This window comes from Malurus melanocephalus, unplaced genomic scaffold (assembly GCF_030028575.1).
Source record: "Malurus melanocephalus ecotype Western Australia unplaced genomic scaffold, MMel_1.1 scaffold_255, whole genome shotgun sequence".
Lineage (NCBI taxonomy): Eukaryota > Metazoa > Chordata > Aves > Passeriformes > Maluridae > Malurus > Malurus melanocephalus.
Window position 1 is genome coordinate 596,344 of NW_026623487.1, and position 20,705 is coordinate 617,048.

At 41.0% G+C, this 20,705-nt stretch overlaps 1 protein-coding gene across 3 annotated transcripts in view; it reads right to left on the reverse strand.

The window, feature by feature from the left end:
• The window catches only part of NKD1 (NKD inhibitor of WNT signaling pathway 1), a 107,286-nt gene that overhangs the window by 28,189 nt on the left and 58,392 nt on the right, over positions 1-20,705 (reverse strand). For all 3 annotated transcript variants that reach the window (XM_057375686.1, XM_057375685.1, XM_057375687.1), the window contains one exon: positions 10,914-10,971. In XM_057375686.1, coding sequence (XP_057231669.1) covers positions 10,914-10,971 — 58 coding nt within the window. The remainder of the gene's footprint in view (positions 1-10,913; positions 10,972-20,705) is intronic.

Below are 20,705 nucleotides of genomic sequence, written 5' to 3' on the forward strand. Positions count from 1 at the left end.
AGGAAAAAAAAAAAAAAARAAARAAAAAAARAGGGGAGGAGAGAACATGGAAACAGGGAAGAATCTCCATAAGCTTTGGTCAGAATAGTTCAGGATGATACCTGTAGAAGCAASATTTTTGTTTGATCASTGGACATATCAAACCCCACATGAACAGGATGCAATCTGTTGTGTCATTTAACATGGGTAAATGTTCCTTAAGTAAAAACTGTCACTGTCATATGGAGCATTCACCACTTTCTAACAATATTAAATGTCCCTGGGGCTCTGAATGGGTCTGTGAAGTGTTGAATTCTGTAACTGAACAGTGACAGACGGGGACATCAACTGATCACTTGTGACTTAAAACAAAAGAAAAAAAAATCTCTCTTGTCTAAAGACAGCCATATACTGATTTTAGTTAATAGCTGGTAACAATTTTGCTTTTTAAAAATCCATTCTCAGTGTAAGCTGCAGACATGCATATTCACATAGGATTTTCTATCTTAAATTTCCTTTGCCTTTGTCTCTTTGGATTTTTTCCCTCTGAGATTCACAAGGGAATAAAATGAAGAAAAAACCCAGCCACTGCATAACCCTTTATTCAAATGAAGACTGAGTAGGTACTCTTATTAATAATGTCGCCTTTGATATCAACTTGCTCCCTTCTAACTTAGATGTTCAATAAGAAAATCGTGTTTCCACCACCTTTGCTGTGATAACAGGGCCTCTAAAAGTATCTGAACTGCAATATCCAATTCATCAGAATTGCCTCCCATGAGGAGCAATGTCACTCTGACCCTCACAGAGCTAACCTTTTATGCAGAGCAATGTTTTCCATTACTGTAACATTATTTTGGCTGTGATGAATTAGTTACACACCTGACAACTCTTTAATAGTTAATATTCAGTAGTAGGTTCAGTGTTGCCATGTTCAGAGCCCTACATATTGCTCTGAGAGGTGGAGGAGAATGGAGACTGATCCACAGACCAAGAGAAAAGCGTTATTCTGATTAACACCAATAGTCCAGCATATACATGTGCACATGAGTCTCTTTCCCTTTTCACATTTATGCATGGGTGAGGAGTGGTAYTGAGGTGATGCATCACATACTGCAAAACATGCAGAGAAATAAATTCCATCACAGCTTGACCCAACCCCCTAAAGTCTGGAGAGGACACAGGATCTCATCAGAGAAGCAATTCCCACAGAGCAAAGGCAGGTTATCTGCTCACCCCTGTTAATTAGCACAGCCTACAGACCTCAGCCAGACATGGAAGCCCACACACTGCTCAAACACAGAAGAGGAGATGGTTTGAGCATGATTTGGAGCACACTTACAGGAGGAGCCAGCCCTTCCTGCTGCTCCAGAGAGACCACGTGTTTACAACTCGAGATTCAGCTTCCCACTTCGAGCTGTCCCTTCGGTGGAGGATCCTGTAATGTTGTCCTGGCCACTGTCACTCTGAATTTACCTTCAGATGTAGAACCTTGAAATCTGGGCAGCAGAAGCTAAGTGCTAAGGGGTCTGTGCAGMTGTCCCTGCAGGGCACAGGTGCCTGGGACAGGGCAGCTCCCAGGGGTCCTGCAGCAGCACAGAGAGAGGATCACTCTGAACTCGTCTGCCAACAATGTCCCGCCACACCCGGATGGCTCCGCACTCTCTAAAGGCCCCTTGAAACAGCAAAACAAGGGTCTGCAGCGCCACACTTCAGCTTCATGCCTCCACATCCTTAGGACAGACTTTAACTCCCTCCTAAAAATATCCTTCATGCTGAGTCCAGCCTTGGCTTCCCCCGTCAGCTCCGTGCCAGCACTGAGCCCTGAGCACAGCCCTGGCTGCAAGGCTCAGAAATGCTCTCCACTCCTCACAGCCCTCTGCAAATTCCTGGGGTAGTGCCTCTTGTACTTCTGGATATTTTGGTTTACAACTACTATTCCTTTCCTCTTTTTATGTTACCTTTACTGTTTTAGATCCTTTTTGATACAAAGTTGAGAACTCTGGATGACGTATTTTATTGGTGAAAGGACCTGGATTGCTGGATCATATTTATATAGCAAGGAAAAACTGATTGCTGGTAGTTTTAATTTTTTTTGGTAGACTGGGGGCTGGGACTTTCCATCCAACAAGAGCAGCTGGACTCCAAGCTCTTTCAAGAGGAGAAATGTTGCTTCAGGTTCATTTCCACAACCCCATAGTGCTGCATTTATTATTTGCTTTTACTCACAAACTAGTTGTGGTTACAAAAAATAGCCTTGTCTTCCAAATAAATGACATTTTATCTCTTTCTCCACAGGAGAATAAAGTTGACTGCTACTCGTGCTTTGAGGTTTGGATATGATTGAGATGAAACATCTGTTAAGAAAAAAGGTGTGGAGGGACTTTTTTCTGCTAAAAATATCATGCCTTTTTTTTTTCCACCAAACTTGAAACATGTGATGAAATTCAACTTTTAAAATATAACCCTGGAGCTACTTGAAACTATAAAAGTCTCCTCAGTATCTGAGGCAAGTCAGAATTTCCACTGTTCAAGCTGGGCTTTTATGAAGAGCAGACTTTAGAAAAACCTGTAATCTGTCTAGGTAACAAAGGGCACTTGTTCTGCCTGGTGAGGTAAAACTTTGGGTTTCTGTAGCTACTGCAGCAGAAGTGGAGTTGAAACACACAAAAGCACCCTGACTGATACACACTTTGAATTTGGAACAGCAACTGGCAAAGCAACATGCTTGTGATGGAAATTGCCTCCACAGCTCTGCATCTGCACACTCGAGTGTTTGTGGGGTTCACAGGGTTGTTGTGGCTGAAGTCACCCAGCCCCAAGGCTCAGGCTCTGCTCTAACCTTGCATCCGTCAGGCATCTCCATAAAACCATGGCTCTGAAACGCTGTCCCAGAAATGCAAGATCTTTAATCCTGTGATAATGTGTGTCCACACACRAGACATTCCGAGATATGAAACCCCTTTGGGCAGGAGAGAAGGGCTTTAACAGAACTGTGCACATGGGATCGAAAGGAAAACCTTTTGCAGAAAGCCCTCAAAGCCCAGCAAAGGCAGCACGCATGCTCAGTTGTCTGCTGCTKTCACAGGTCACTGAAACACCAAGAAAACTTGCAACATCAGGAGYTGCAGCAGGACATATTGCCAATTAAATGCAGTATTCAAGGTTTCTAAAAATGAACTAAAAACGAGTGTAGTGTTTCATGTAAAGGCACAGGATCTGAAACAAATATGTTATCTTCTGAAATGTCAAAGGCCAAAACCKCTTTCAATGATAAGGGCAAAACACTGGAATAATTCTATGAATAATAGCATGAGAGCATTATCTAGACCAAAATCTTTGACAGGAAATATACACTGGCTTCACATGGGGAAAAAGAAAAAAGAGAAAGGGAGGAGAAGGGAGAGAAAGAGGAGAGGAGAGGGAGAGGAGAGGGAGAGGAGAGGGAGAGGAGAGGGAGAGGAAAGAGAATTGCAAGAGAATCAGAGAAGAGTGGCATTTTGACTCACTTTTCAAAAACATGTTTAATAAAATCTCCACGAACTGTGGTCAAAGCTACAAGAAAAATAACTGGTAATAATCGTTGCTGGGAAATTAAAAGTAGAAAAGGACCTTTGTTCAAGTAGAATAAATGAAACCACTGCTATTCATCATGTTTCCAGAGAGATGGTTTTCAAACTCCTGACTTGTTCCCATATTTCATTCTTTGTTCTTGGTGGTGGATGTCCCGCGGCAAAGTTCAAGTACACGATTATCCTGCTGCACATGCACAGTAATGCAGCTTTATCTCTGTCCCACAGACACCAGCTCAGCTCTCTCACAGCTACACCTGACGTGTCCTGATGCTCTGGCTCTCAGTGCCATCAGAGAAGCAGCTTGAGAGATCTGTAGGCATAGATTTTTCAACAGGGGAGTTTTTGCCTCCTAGCAAACTAGTTCATGAGTATCCCGGAGCTGAGAACAAAAGAATATTCTTATTGTTAATTGATTCTTTCTTTAATGACCACTCAGAAAGTGCATTAGCTTCTCTGTGGAAGAAGGAAAAGTTGCCAGTCTTAGGTAGATGGAAAGAACATGGAAAACCAGTATTACTATATATACCATGCACCTAATATTATTTTAAAGCTTTCCATATTTAAGATATTCATTAAGGATCAACTCTTTGCTGTTTTTGAGGCACTTGTTCCCTATTAACATTTGGCTTTCTTCAGTCATCATAAAGAACATAGACCACTTGTAAGTTTGGAAGGCTTTCTTGTGTACTGTGCTTTGTCACTCACTGTCATATTCTAAGGGACACACATGGTTGCAGAAGATTCCAATCTCCACTCTCAGCCTTGCTATGGTGCTCCTGAACCAAACATGCAATTTGCTTGTGTTCAATATAACAACTTACCAGCGGTGTAGAACGATCTGAACACAGAGTACAAGGTGAAACTGCTTTTAAAGCAGGTATGATCTTCCCAGGCAGAGGATTAGATCCCAGAAAACTCTCAAACCATAGACAGAACACATCATCTATCACAGCTCTTAGCTCCCACAGCACCAGTGGGAGCTGCTGGGGTGTCACTAAAGACAGCAACACGCTCTGTGCAGGGAACAAGCAGGACAGCAGGAACAGAGCACGTGCTCTCCACACAGCAGCAACTCYGTGAGAGGAGGAAAGCTCACCCTCTGAGGTGTCCTGACAGCCCACTTTTCACTGCCTTTCTGTGCTCTGCTTGCCAACATGGGTGGGAGCCGTTAGRCACACTGTAAAGGTTCATTTGGAAACACCTGGAGACCACTAACTCATTACACACAGCCATGGGCAGCCGTTGGATGGCAACAGGCTTTCATCACTACTGACCTGGCTGCACTTGAAACGGCAGCTCTACAAGGAAAACCTTCTGATCCAAATACCAACCCCCCTCAACTGGAACAGCTAATGTTAAGAAACACTTGTACGATTTTATATTTTTTTTAAATATTTTTTTTTTCAAGTGCCTCATGCCGTAAGATTTTCCTCCCACTCATGGCAAGCAGCCTACCTGCTTCTTATAATTTCCTGGATCTGTGCACAACCACAGGAAAACTTCTGCTAATCCTACCAGTCTCATGTTCTTTGGTGACTTTTATTCTAACTGCCAAACTAAGCAGTTTTCTCTTGGCACTCTCCACTGCTCCTTCCTCCCCACACCCCCAGGTCCTTTGGTGCTCTTTCCAATCCCAGTAACCAGCTTATCAGCTGCCAGCCCCGGCAGGGACCCGCTGCTTGTCACACGCTGCTGCCTGGTGCCAGTGGGTCACCCCGTGGCTGAAGGCATTTTTCAGAGTTGTTTCATGTCATATTGAGTAGTAGGAAAGGATACAGCAGAAACCTCTTGAGAGCTGGARAAATAGAGCCAGTGAGGAAGCAATCGCCAGTCTGAGGTGATCACATATCATATACTCATGCATAGCAAATCTATGGTAAGTGCACAGGATTAGCAACAAGTCATTAAAATGCAGCGTTCCCATATAACATCCCAGATGGCTGACCACAAGAGCACTTTTAAGGTAGAATTATTAACACTCTATTTGCAATGTCAGGGAAAAATAGATATTTGGTTTAAAAACCTCAGAGAGAAGAGACCATCATTTTCTGCAAAGCACCAGGCCTGCATCAGTAGTACTATAYAGGTAATAACAATGGAGCCAACATAAAGCAAATTTGTACAAGATTAAATCTATACCTTTTCTATAAACACACTGGAATTTCATATATTTAATATACAAAAAAATTATTTAAGCTTTAGAAAATAAATAACCATCATAACTGAAGGCATTAACTAAAGAAAGGAACACCATTTGAAATAACTGTCTTTTATTACCTATTCATAGCTCAGCCTGGAACAATGCATTAATTTATTAACAAGATTAACAAAGTATGGTAAAAAGTGTCTCCCAGGCAAGCAGGTTAGCTTAAACTAGTTAAAATGCTTGTTCAAGTTTTCCTTTGCTGACAAGTTTATAAAAAATTTGGGCCCAAGGACCAACTGCTCTTCCTGTGAGCTGTCAACTGGACAAATATTCTTCCAATTACTAATTTTAGAAAAAAACTAAACTAAGTTTAGGAAGGAACTAAGGCCTTCACTGAATTTTTCCTGAATGGAGAGGCAGAGGAGAGGGAGTTATATCCCACAGGAGCAGCCATGCTGGGGTGCAGTGGGAAAGGAAAGGATGCTCCCCCCGTGCCTCYCCTGCTGCTGCAGCCCCAGCAAAGGGAAGCTCCACCTGGAACCCAACACACTCCCATCACTGGGATGTTTGGGATCAGTGTGGAGGGGGAAGCACGAGCAGCTGGGGCAGAAGATCAGCAGCCTTAAACCACCAGCCCATTCATCACTATTGGCTCCTTGTTTGCTTATCTGTTCTCATTAAAGTGAAAAACAACAACACAGCTCCTCATGCTGGAACACTGCCAGCCACACCTCAGCTCCCACTTGACCAGAGATCCCCTGGATGCTGGGGAGGAGGACATGAAGGACAGGCTGCACACACTCATAACAAGATGAAAAACATACAACAATATTAAGAGTATAATGAATTGCTTTTCTGCTTTGCTGAATATAGAATGCTTTAATTGCAAGTTTGAAGATTCCATAATGGCCTGTAAATATGTGAAAKGTGCAACAAGTAGCTCTTTGACAGATTTGTTAGATTTTTTTTTCAGCAGCAACATGTGCTTTGAACTCTGCTGCAGGGCTTTCTAATACTAATGGGCAAGAAGATGRCCTGAGTAATTTGTCCTTTCTGGTACCAGAACAGGGAACATATTACATCTCAGAATTTGGATACATCTGCCTTGGGAAACATATGAAAAATTGTGTTTGTTGATTCAGGCCAAGCTCTGTCATACTTTCAGCGGGACTTTGGATATCATGGATATCATCATAAGGCACCAGGAAGGCTTGGATCATCTCCAGTCTTCTGTTGAGAGAATAATAATCAAGACATCACCCTCAGCTGACAAATGAAACAGGAAACAGATTGCTATCAGTTTACAAGGCAGTTCCTCTGACAGGCACAGGACTAGACTGATCTCAAGAGAGGCAAGATTTCTGATCAGCAGAAATACGTGAGTCAYACTTTTCAAGAGAAGAGTGACATGAGAAATCACATTATTGCATAAAGAATTGGGACAATAGGAATCAAAGCAAAGCTCAAGATTTCACTGTGAACTCCAAAAGGCAGCTGTATTCTACAGGGCTCCAAAGAGTTTGTGTTGGGAAAAGGAAGAAATCACCCCTCTACACAATCAGTCTGCMTCACAGGAAGTGTTTCCTTCCTGAGCTGAATTTTCTGAAAGTTTTAAAATATTCAAGTAATAAGATGGAGAAACCCCAGTTTATACCAGAAACACACAGAGTAGTCAAGATAAGAAAGCTCTCTGGGTCTACAAGTTTTAGCTGCAACATTTTGTCAAAGGATCCAGGGAAAGGAGGTTGAAAAGGTTCAGAAATACAAGAGTGGGACTCTCAAACAATCCATTAGAAGCTTACTTATGCCTATAGGAGTCGAGGGAGAATTTGGATGTCATTACTGAGCATACAAATAGCAGGTATCTTTCTGAGCCACCTACTTGTCCCCATGGCAGAAGAGTGACTTCCTGTTTGATCCTGCCCTCAGTTCCTGCCTGCCATTTTAGCTTCTCCAGGGCACAAAATGGAAAATATCACCCAGTGTCGGTGATAGTTTTTGTGACTTCTTCCAGAGCCACCCCCAGTGATTCAGTTCTGGCAGCCCATTATCCTGACTAGGGACAAGGAGAGAAAATGGGAGCTCTTTTACCCTTGGTGTGAAGGGTGATGAAGGACATCCTTCCTGTGCAGAACCTGGGGACTAAGGCAGTTTGAGCTYGAGACATTCCTACACAGATGGCACAAACACTCCAGCTCTGGCAAGTGTAAGTCTCTGAAATGCAGTGGGAAATCACTTGGAATGCAAAATGCAAATGAATCCACTAAAAAGCCCATATCCAGCATGGCCAAATGTTGTGTTCCTAACGAAAGAGGAAGCGGGAAAACAGAGTAAGAGTAATATGAGACTGAGGTTTCCATTGGTGTCTCTTATCTAAGGAAATCACTGACCACATRAGAGAAAATCCAAAAATTTCAATTTAGTGACTTGCCCAGCAGCAAAATCAAAGGCAGGTGGTGGATAGAACAGACAATGCTGGTCAAACCGATTCTTTCTGCACAGCACTCAATAAACAGAGTTGCCGCTATTGAGTTCTAACCTCTTGTCATGCAGCAACATTGAGTCAACAATCCGCTCTCATGGCTTAATGCTTTTGATGTTTACTTTGTTCTTTGTATAGTTCAAAAGAAAGCACTAATGCACCAGTCCTCTTACCAAATACAATCTTAATCCTAGAATCCCGAGCCTTTTGCTGTTGGCCAGTTAAGTCTGTTAAGACGAAAGGATTTGATCAAGCTTTACATAACAACACAGAAGTTAAATCCAGCAAAGAGAGTTCTTTTTATCTGTACTGCTCAGACAGCTAAGAGGGGGGAAAAAAAGAGGGAAGGAAAAAAAAAGGTAATGAACTTGGCTATGTAAAACAAAATAAGGAATTCAATTATTTCTCTTATTGCCACATTGTCGTTTTAGTGAGAGTATTCTAAAGAACTCAGATTTAGTCTCCAATAAGGTTCCTGAGAGTGAAGGCTCTAATGCTCCCCCAAACCAGAACTGTAGTGTTTGCTGTGCTGTTTTTGCAAATTTGAGAAATGCTTCTTTGTCATCCCTATCATGTATTTATGAAGACAGAATACAGTTCACTGATGCATGGTATTTGGTAGAACTGGGTTCAAGACTTYGTTTTTCCATTCATGTCCCCTCTGAGCTTAGTCTAATCAGCCATTTTCCAGRTTACAGATCACTGTTGCTGAAGCTGTTGGTGATTTTGATATGAGGACATATGAGCATATAATCATGCAGCACATGTGTTATACCAGTACATACACAAAGACCATGAGGCAGCAAAATAAAGGCAGAACAACTATTTTAGATGAAAAGATTAATCTATGCTCCAGAACATTAATCACATTTTCCCACAAAAACATTTCTRTGCAGAGAAGAGGTACGACAGTTGCCATCTTGTACCTAAACCACATGGAATTCAAGCTGTGCCCTCTCAAAGRTCTCAAATCATGTTTCAGCTTCACTTTATCTAATATCACAATTTTGGGCTAGTACTAGCACTAGMATTAAAGTACGATGGCTAAACACAATGCTTGTAGTACTGTCTGATAATTATAAGATTTTCAATGTCTGAATGGAATGGGAAGTGGTTAACACTGTCCCCAGCACGGAAAGAACAGCCTGGAGATGTGGGAGCAGAAGGGGTGAGGAGCAAGCTCTGACAATGTGCCTGAGCACTGGGAAGAGTCACCTTCCTCCCAGCTGGAAAGATGACACAGGACAGCTCTTCCCTGGTGACAGCGCACGAAGGATGGACCATGGCTGGTATCTAAATCTGGTCTTCACTATTCAGCTAATCAATAACAAGTGAGACCCATCAGAAGTAATAATATGAAACTGCTAAAAGTCTGAAATCACAGTTACCTAAAGGGTTTTACACCATCATAAAAAAAAAAAAAAAAGAATCTTGCTGCTGACTAGTTTGAAAGTATTTTATATTGAACATTATGTTTGCTATGCAAGACAATGTTACATAACAAAGAAAGAAATCATTAGAGGCAAGATAGAATGAGACAAAGAAAATGAAATTATTCACCTTGCTGACATTTAATATCCTGTCAGAAGTAGTTTCTCCAATAATTCTAAAATTAAAATCCTACCCTTTCTTAGCATTATGTCCTAACCACTCAACAAACAGCAACTCCATCATGGCAAGTACAGTTTGCCTTTGTGATTAACAGCAGCCTACAAGCAYGAGCTGAAATTGAGTTCCTGTGTCATGGCACATGCAAACCACGCAGTCTTTGTAAACCACAGAGATGATAGAAACCTGGAGTCCAAGAATCACAGTATATTAACACATTGTACAAATAATGAAGGAATTGGAAGGCAGACAATCTTAAAAGAGAGAATCTTTCAAGTTCTGTTTATACAAAAGCTTCTAATACCAGAAACAAATGATTGGATTATAAAAGGATAGAAATTTCCAGATTAAGCTTGAGATGGTTCACTGATCTAAATAAATTAGGCGTACTGTTTCCACTAGTGTACAATATAAATCTAGCACAGAGCCCATGCAATCACTTGTTGTTTCTGAACTCTCATTTCCTTGAAAGGAATGAGCAACAAATGAATYTCCTCCATTCATGAACCCCCACTTGTCCCTGAGACTCAGAGTACCTTGGATGTGTTCTCTGACAGAACAAAGCATCCACACTCAACAGTCCCTCCCTCCACAACAGTGATTCCACCTCAACTGCCTGATCACAGTGCAGGAGATGAGATGGAAAGAGAAGTTGTCTGAGGCAGTAATGATTCCATTCATATTCAAGAAAAATGTGTTGACTAAGAGTCTCTAGTCCTTATTAGAAATTAAAGTGGGAGTCTCTAAGGCTGGTTTGTGTAACCCAGAAGGGAGTACAGTGTCTCACATAACCCAGTGCTCAGGTCCACCCACTGCATTTGCCACCTCTGCCAGGGACAGGGACATTCACCACTGCTACCAATACCAACACAAGTATCTGGGGAAAATGGTAAGACCTTGAATGAAAACACTTGATCCCTGTGGTTTAACAGGTTCTTTTAGTACTAGTAATAGCAGATACAGARATAATACCCTATTTCCATCTTAACAGTTTTTTCAGGCAAATGACACATCAGTAGGTCAAGAACTGCACTCTCAGTATATGCATTTTCACACTGATTTATTCACTAACTCAACTCCAATATCCTTTTATATTAACCAAAAAATTGTGTTCTTTAAATACCTTCTAGATGAAAGTGTTCATCACCAATAGTGTCTCTGTAGCCTTCCCCAGATAAATCCTGTTTAAAACAAAACAAAACAAATTAACTACAAATATACTACATATAAAGTGYTGAGGTGTAAACAATACATATTTATTGTTGCCAGAATTAATTTATAACATGAATGAGAGGACAGAAACTGTTTTCCAGGAAAGAAGTCAKTCACTTTATTAGTGGTAGTCAATACATTTGGTGCTATTTTACAATGCCCTGGACACCTGARCAAAAATTTAGTGAGGATAAATTGGCCATAGAGAGGAAAGAAAAAATAAGTTCATATTCTAGTAATTTCACAAAGTAGTATTTAGCATTTCAATGTTCTTTCAGTCAAACAAGATTAAAAAAAAACTCCAAATGGAAATGATAAAGGAGAAATAAGCCCTTCACTGCCCACAGAGGAATGTTATCACTTGGTTCCRCCAACAAACAGAAAACTTCCATATGCCAGAGGTCACCCAAGAAAAGCAGATACCAGATTCTGACAAGCTGCCTGAGCCTTCAGTCCTGAAATTAATGAAATTATGTCAGCCTCAGGATGTCTTGAACAATACAGAAGCAGATGCCATAGATATGCAGATGAACTTATCTCAGACCCAAAAAACATTTCTCCAGTGGTGTTGAAGTCATTATAAAGGGCATCAGTGGGATTTGGAACTAATCCCAGTTACAAAGACCCCGAAGAGCATTCTTCCCCTCTTATTAACAAACCCTTGCAGCTCCACCACCCCAGCCCAGCAGAACATCAGCAATGGCAGCTGTCCCTCTGTCCTGCCTTCTCTCAGTCATTGCAAAGCTTACAGACACCACAGTGCCACCGACCTTACAGGACAGCCTGGCTCCCTGCATTCTCCACAATCACTCTCTGCCTCTGAGAATGTTATGGTGATAAAGGATATGGGCTAAAGAACTGGCATACTGCACTCACAGCCATTCCAGCTGCATCTGCAAAAACACAGCAGCAGCACAGAGCCAGCATTCTCAGCATCAACCTGTGGGCTCAAAGGTGACTGTGGAGAGCTTTCAGTATGAGATAAGCCTGTGAAAATTAATTGATTGTATTCATCAGCTTATTTGTTAAGGAATTGGATCGTGATAAAGGCAGTTCACCTCTTCTTGAAAAAGCTCACAGAGGTTCTTTACCGTCCACATGCCCAAATGTTATTTTTTGAGATTAGTTATAACAAAGTAACTAAGCCATAAAGGCATCTCTTAGGAATTTTTCAGTATCAATTTCTGCAACAGCATGTTAAAAATTAGATTTCAATAACTCTACTGGATACCAGTCCAGAAACTCTGAAAATATTGTCTCTGCCCAAWCACATGTCCTGAAGTTAGAACTCGCAGGACAAATGCCTCTGAGAAATGCTGGCAAACTGCTCTGGAATGTTGGGACATTATACAGCACAATGCTGCTATAAAAGCTGACATTCTGGATTTATCTTTCCAGGTAGAGAATCATATAAAACCTACTTTTGTTCCAGTAAAAAGGTCTTTTTTTTCTGGACACGTGCTGATTAATATCAATCAGTACCTTAAAAATTACGGAAGGAACAAACAGAGAATGAAAAGAAGACATGAAATGCTGGCATGATGYATCATATTGCTGCAAGAGGATGATCTTTTCAGGACTATCTACAAGTTAGCATACTTTGTTTGCTCAAATTTCATGTCACAATTTTCCATGAAGCTGTGAGAGCACACCTCTGCCTGCCCTCATAGATAATTATATATAGAAGAGCATAAATGTGCTCTCCCACAATACTAAATATTGAAGAACTGTTTCATTTAGGATTTGCTTGTGTTGGAATTCCTGCTCCCTTTTGGAAAAAAAAAAAAAAAAGTTCTGTTAACCTGGACAGCAAATATGCAGTGGGGAGGTATTTGTGGTTTATCTTTGATGGTAGCTATCACCTCCTAAAATTTTAGCTAAGTAAGCACTCCATCTGGGTATCAAACACTGCCTGTTAATCATGTCAGTGATCTCATGCTCTACAAAACTCACAAGTCATTAATTGCTATGATTTTCCATATGTCAAAAGACATCACTTAAAAATAAGCATGCATTTGTTGATGAAAAATGCACTATAAAGTAACTTAAAGAAAAACAGTGGAAGACAGGGAGTGTAAAACAGCAGAGTGAAGCATTAATATTCATTACACTAGCTTCCTTATTTTCTCACTTTTAATCATTACATGGGTCTTAAGCAAATATGTTTTATATTCCAGTCTATTTCACTCCTTCTCTAGCTCCTAGTTATTTAAGTTAAAGTAGTAACTTAATGCAAGCAAATTTCCAGTAAGTGTTTCTGCCTTAAACCAAATTATTATAAATTAACACATTCTAAAAAGTGTTTTTCATGCTGTTGAACCATAATATAACTGCTAGCACATAAATTGACAATCCATCCTGAAACTGATGAGAGCATCGTTTGAACATTTAGTGACACATTTAACCAGAATTCCTCAGCTCCCATTCAAATGTGTTCCTCTGTGGAAGATCCTGACATGTATTATCTTTGATAGACAGACACGTATATGCAAAGGGTGTGGGCAACTCTTAAGATTTTACGGAAAGAAAATGCAGGAGAAAAACAATATATACGCTCTYATTCATCTTATCATCATTAACTTCTCTGTCAAAAAACCTGCAAGAGAGGGACCTGAATATTTTAGCACCAAGATAGATGTTGCAACCCGGATAAACATCAAAATGCACCTCCCTGACAAAAGGTTTCTGGACCTTTCAGCGTACGTAAACTGACACAACAGAAAAGCACAAAAGAGAAAGCATCAGAGAAAACAATTCTGATTCAGCTCATCCTGCATAATCTTCCCTCAGTAACCCACGCAAATTGCCTTAAAGTGGATAAAACAGCGCATCTACACCCAGCAACCCAAATTCATGAAGCGGGCTACAGTGAAAGAAGAGTCTATGAGTAAAACAGAACTCACAGCTCATGGAATTCTAGAGGGAAGCAAACACTACAGCCAGGCAGGAATATTTGACAGCGGGGACAGGCGTGTTCAAGAACAAAGAGGACAAGGGCTGGAGGGGCTGGAAAAGCCAGGAGCAGCTCTGCATTGGGCCAGGCTCAGCACCAACAGCACGAGCAGTGCCCAAGAGCAGCAACAGCGTTTGGGTCATAGACAGCTCTAGATCACTGTCCTGACACGATGTTTGAAATCACAGCACTGCCTCTTCAAACTGGAACACTGAGTCATGAAACAACCAAAACCAGATGTACCCTGTGAAATGCTATATAAATGAGGTCAGCGAGCACTTGAAAGAAAGAAGAAAAGAAACATTTACACAGAAGGATTATTCCAGCGTGCCATTGCTATGGGTTGCTACACAGGAACCCATCTAGAGTAAGTGTCTCTACCTCACCAGGAGTTTCCCAGATAAATACCTTGGCCTCTGTTAGCTACCAACACAGATCACAAGTGAGTGACTAAGATTCAGGCTCAAACATCTGCTTCAAAACTCAGAACAGCTGGCCTGGCTAGAAAGGAGCTCGTGCCCCATATATCCCACTGTGATAGGTGCCGCTGTACTCAGCTCAGATTTAAGAGGGCGGGGGTGGAGAGAAGAGTTAATTAGTACAACTCCCTCAGAAATATTGCTGAGTATATACATACACAAGGAGAAAAACAATCTTTAAAAGCTCCCACACCCCTGGGCTTCTATTCAGCTGGGTACAAGTCCAGCAATCGTCACTCGCTTCCCACCTTCGTCACTCACTTTCCACCTTTGCTGTGCAATCAGRCATCAGTGAATTCTAACTCAATGGAAWTTTTAATTTGTTTGACTTCAATGTCAGCCGTAACTGCCCTGTGCAGTTTTTTTACTGATGCAAGCCTCTGGAGACAAAGGCCARGCATCYACTCTGGGGCTYCCAGCTATTGACTTCCTYCTCAGGAGCCATCTGAAAATGCTGMAATCCAAATTCTCCCCCTTCATTCTGCCTACATCACCTTTGCTGGCTCCCCTTCTGCTTCCACCTKGAGGTTAAGCTCCTTCACTCCACCTTCCAGGCTCTGCACAGGCGTATTTGAGGTCACATCTCCTGGTCCTGCCTCCKGGTCCCTACACCCACAGGCTGCTCTAACCTTCTTTGCTCTAACCTTCTCTCCATGTCCAGGCTCTGCCTGTCCCTGTCACCCCCTCGACACCCAGCACATTTATGGCACACAAGAGCCAAAGACACTGCTCACAACCCAGCACACTGCTCAATAGTTTTGTTCTGTGTTAAGTACAGACAGATAAATCCATATTAATATGTTTTGTTCTGTGTTAAGTACAGACAGATACATCCACAGATGTATGAGGTATTTCAAAGGCTAACCTTTGATTTAAGTGGGTTATCATGATAGCAAGCACATTTTTAAAGTAGRGCCCCCCAACTCCTTGTATTACATCTCAAGTCAATATTGCGTTAATTAACATTTTTCTAAAAGGTGTTGCTCTTCTCAAGTAGAAACAAGTTGCTTTACCTCTCTCCTGCTTCAAACACCTCGTTAAAATCCTTTGATTTAGCCTTAAGATAGTGAATTTTTACATTTTTGGCAGAAAATAAGCACACATTTCCTGTTTAACTAAGTTTTTTGTCGAGGAATCATATATAATTTTTTTTTTTTTTTTTTGTATATTTTATTTAAAGCAAGTATGATTGTTACTAAAATCAATGTATCTTGAAAGAACACAACTGTAATGTTACCTGCCACAGAAGTAAATATATATTTTTTTTTTTTTTTTTTTTTGCGCAACACATGCAGAATGACAAATCATCAACCAAAAACCTTTCCTCCCTATTTTTAATCATCTGACTGAAACACGGGGTTTCCTCTCTTTATTCTCATATTGATGCAATAAAGTTCCAGGACTTTTGGAATGAGCAAAGTTGAAGAAATGCATTTCACAACAGAACTGCAAGGGACAAGATATGTGGTAATTCTAATGTCTTGTGAAGGTTATAAATGGTTTTAGAATCACTGCCAACAAGAATGCTGTGTCACTTATGCACAAACTTTAATTCTTGACACAGAAAAAACAATCCCAAGAAATGGAGGCTCAGGAGAATGAGGATGCCCTTTGGCCTTTCAACCAAACCCCTGTGRGCCTGTCAGGTGCCAAGTGACCATTCTGAATGTTTCAGTCTCACTTGCAGGAAACAAGTTTCCAAAATAAGTCTGATTTTCATACAGCAAGTCCTTAGCAGACTGTGAAAACCTCCTCTGTTGAAGATGCTTCAGGAAACCCATCCAAATCCCAAAGCAGTCATTATTGTTTTACTTCGTTTTTCAGTCTTGTCCAGATTTGAAGAGAAAGAGAAAAAAGACTTTCTAAAAGCAGTGGATGGGAGGAACCTTGTTCGCCTTTAGGTATCTGAAATTCCCCATGGACTAGGAACACAGCCAGGTGTAACTKTCATCAGCTCAAGCCTGGACTTCAGCACTGGGACTCAAAAAAAGGTGAAGTTTCTCTTAGGCTAATGTCAGTGGAAGTAGATATTCAGTTACCCTGGGGTGGTAATCATTCTTTAAATACAGGTTTATAGCCAGGCTTAAAATTTGAAAATGAAATAAACAAGAAAATAAATAAATTCACTGCTCGTAGTGAGACACACATGGAGAGRATGTTGTGCCAGGTCAGCAGCTCCCAGGCACAGGTACCCATGCAGTCAAACATACATGAAAGCAGACATTATGCACACAATTTTGTGCAATCACCACTTACAGACAAAAGAGAAGAATGCGCTTTGGGAATGCATCTGGTTATCTGTATTTGGAAATGAAGACTTCATTGTAATACTCTCTTTCAAAAATGCTTGAAGTTCCCCTCATCAGTTTTTTCAAAATAAACCATACACTCCTGTATTGCAGTATTCTATTTAGGATGGCAGCTTCCTTTCCTTCTCTGTTCATTAGAAATCTACAAACCCAGGGCCTTACACAGATAAAAGTATATATGCCAAGCCTGACTGTAATGAAAATTGAAACCAGGAGAATACATGTAAGAATTAAAGCATATACCATATAGAAAAACACTATAGAGCAATACACATTTATGCTTTKTTTTAAGCTTAATATGGTTTTAAGCCTTCTGCAGCACATTTCCCTTTTTTGTGTGCAATCATGAGGTTTCACTTTTTTGACATTTGTCATTCTGGATAATTTAACAATAAAGATAATTCACTATGATGCGACATTCTRTAGAGAATGCATAAAGCAGCTCACACTTGAAGAAGTCAAGGTGACTCTAATTTTCAGACCCACATTAAAATACACAGCAACTGCAACAACGTAGATTGTTCAGCACAAGAAACCAGCTCAACCTCTACAATGTTTTCTTTCTCTGAAATAAGAACCTGTGCTCTGTCRTTACAGAAGGGTTTTTCTTCCTGAACCAYGCATTGAAGCAWCTCTCTGATAAAACTTTTTCATAATATAATCACAGCAGGTAGTGTTCTTAAGAAAACAGACTTTTCCTCTCAGATCTGTGATAGATGATCTTGGATGGGTTTAACTGCTGTGGTTTAGGATTTCACTGCCTTTATTGGCCATGTTGGCCTCTATGCCCAAAGTTATGGTCTTCCCAACAGAGAGAGCAGGACACAATGGTCTAGTACAACAGACACCAAAATTCAACCTTTGGATGAAGATCACACTCAATCTACCAGCTCTAAAAATAAAACAGTAAAATACAAATGTCTTCAGTTTGGTTGCCTCTGTTCTCTGGGAGCAGCARCTCCCAGCCATAATAACATGGCAACACTGAAATCACGCGTCTGCGTCCACCAATTTGACAGAATTGGCACCCCTGCAGTCTCATCTCACAGAAGGTATCTGTAGAGCAATTCCAGCTACTGGTAAAATGCTGTGATGATAAAGACAGGATGGCAAAAAAACCCTCACCCTTAAACTCCAGTCACAAAGGATCATGGACTATTAGAGGCTTGWGAGGCAGAAAATATCCCCAACATCTTTTTATCCCTGTGACAGTCCCTCAAATGGATACAAGGAGCATCTGTCATAAGATACACCTTTGAGGATGGCCCATTTATAGGAATATGAGCATGAGCCTTTTGAGGAACTGAGCACACACACCAGATGGACACTTTCACAAAAGCCCCCATTGGTGGACATCCGAATAAGAAAGGAAACATGGTATTTTTTGTTCCACATTGCTTGGAACACGCAGCTGAACCTGTTTTGCCCAAAACAAACAGGTGAATCGGGCTTTCCAGAGGGATGAAACACAAATCCTTTCTTCATATTTCCAACCTATTTCTTCTCTGCATCCAATGGAAATCAGGTAGTGACAATAATGAAACACGCTCTTTGCAAGCAGCTGTTTCATCTCTACTGCAGTGGGCAAAGCAGCATCCTTCAGTGGTCAGTCACTGCAACCTGCACCTAGCAAAGGCTCCCTGTCTGCTCATTTAACTCAAATCACAAGCTTCACATGTGCTGTGGAAGATAAGCATGCTTGTAAACAGAAATCAATTTATATCCTGCATATATACATATATATATAAACATAGAGAGAGAGAGAGGAAAAAAAGGACCAGCAAAAATAGCTTAAAATTCTAGGAACTTTTATCCAATGTATATTAAGACCTGTAGATACTGAGAAGATCAATTTAGGATACACTTTTATTTAGATTATTCCAGTTTTAAGACAGAACATTACTATTTTTATGATGTTTTAATCCTGGATTTCATGGCTCTTCATAAACCCTTGCTATGTATTTGCAAAGTGACATCTTCCATTAACACTATTACTGGAATTCTGTAACTATAAAGGCTTCTAATTTTTAAGGTGATAGGATAAAACACAGTTTTTCAAGGACTTCTGCCAGATAAGAGATCATATAATTGAAAGCAACTGTTAGAACAGATGTACAGAATCAGCAGTAACTTTCCAACTGAAGGGTCCAGCCATCTTCAACTAAAAAAGATCATCAGTCTTTGAGATTAAATAGAACTGAAACAAGAAATGACTGCTTTTTGCTATATTTAAATTCACTTTGAAGCTACTTCAGAAGAATAAATGAACTCACTCTACAGATTCAGCTATTTACCTTACTTTGTTCTAACTATCCTCTAATCTCCTTGCTGATTGGAAAATCAATTGTCCCGTGTTCCCCAAGATCTCATCTTCAACATAGATTATACTGATGAACATGTCTAAGGACATGAATGAAAAAGGACAAATCTTCCTTCCAGCCTGGACAAGCTCAATAGCTTCTCTGAGTTGATTATTTTGGGCTTCTCCACCACAGCAGACAGATGGGCGTAGCTATGTAATAAACGTGATTTTCTGTTCGACTTCCTTTCATGATAGATTTGGTTACCAAGAACCTCTTTAACAGACAGGGCTGAGCACTGAGGTGATTGYATCCAGGCATGGCCTGGGAAGCAGGCGTGCAGGAAACGGCTACAGAGCTGAGTATGGAATAACTTGCTCATTTAAGAGGTGATCACCAACTCCAGCGATCATCACAACTTTAACATACTGCATTCTGAACCTTGTGAGAATGTGTCTTCCTATATGGCTCAGTCTTTCATACAGAACGAGGGCTCAAAGCTCCCCTAGAAAGATAATCAATGCTCCTCTATTATGTTTATAGCTCTAAGGCTTTTCCTGCTAATGGATGACGTGTATTTATGCAGCTGGAGGAAACCTGGATTCAATAACTGCTCCACCACAGACTCACTGTGTGGTGTAGGCTAAGTCACTTAAATCTCTCTGTGCCTTCATTTTTCAACTGTAAAACAGAATTCTTGATGCCCACCTTCGCAAAGAGCTCTGAATCCTCAGGATGAAAACACACCCCGCTAAATAATATTACCTTGTTAGGAAGCACAGGTGTGTGACCCTGGACACATATGCTAATGTAGAGCCATAAATCTGTCAACAGGAGGTGCTGGCAAAACAGATGGTTCACATTCCTTTTTAAACCACCTCTTTGTCCCCAGAGCCCAGGTATGTCAACTAATCATTTTATAACTGGTCAGGCTTTTAATGGGCCAGGAAGTCCCAGTAAAGCACAATGCCATCAACATTATGGCTAAAAACAGAGCCAAGAGCAAAAGACAGACATAGAGGTTTCTTTTACTCTTCTCCTCTGCTGCCTGGCACTGTGAGGCTCGACAGAAAAAGATAAAATAAAAAGCAGAACCTATCCCCACACATTCCTGTAAGCAGTCCAACACTGGTGGCCATGCCTGAATGGTGACCGATGCTGCAGATACAAAAACAGACACATGTTTTTTAATTACTGGCAATAAAAAAMCACAGAGGCACACCTTTAAAAACCTATTTTAGATGAACAATTACATGTTGATTCACAGGGTCAGGAGGATTACAAGCAAATAAAAAGTGCCCTTCTAAACATTTTTATTAAACTTAGGAGTTGCCTCGATTATTAGAAATTCCAATTCCCTATTTCAGTTCCTGAAAACTGAGCATACAGCATTATCCTTGAAAATGTTTCTGTAGCAACAAGGGCTGGGGCAGGATTTGGGCTGCAGGCTGGGCAGGCAAGGGCTGGATGGGCAGGGCAAGGCAGCAGGTAGGGCAGGGGACACAGGACAGACCTAGCAGGGTGAGCAGGGCAGGACAGGGCAGGACAGGGCAGCAGGAAGGGCAGGCAGGATTCGGGGTGCAGGTAGGGCAGAGCAGACAGGGCAGACAGGAAAAACCAATCAGGACAGTGCAGCAGGCAGGACAAACCAGGCAGGGCAGG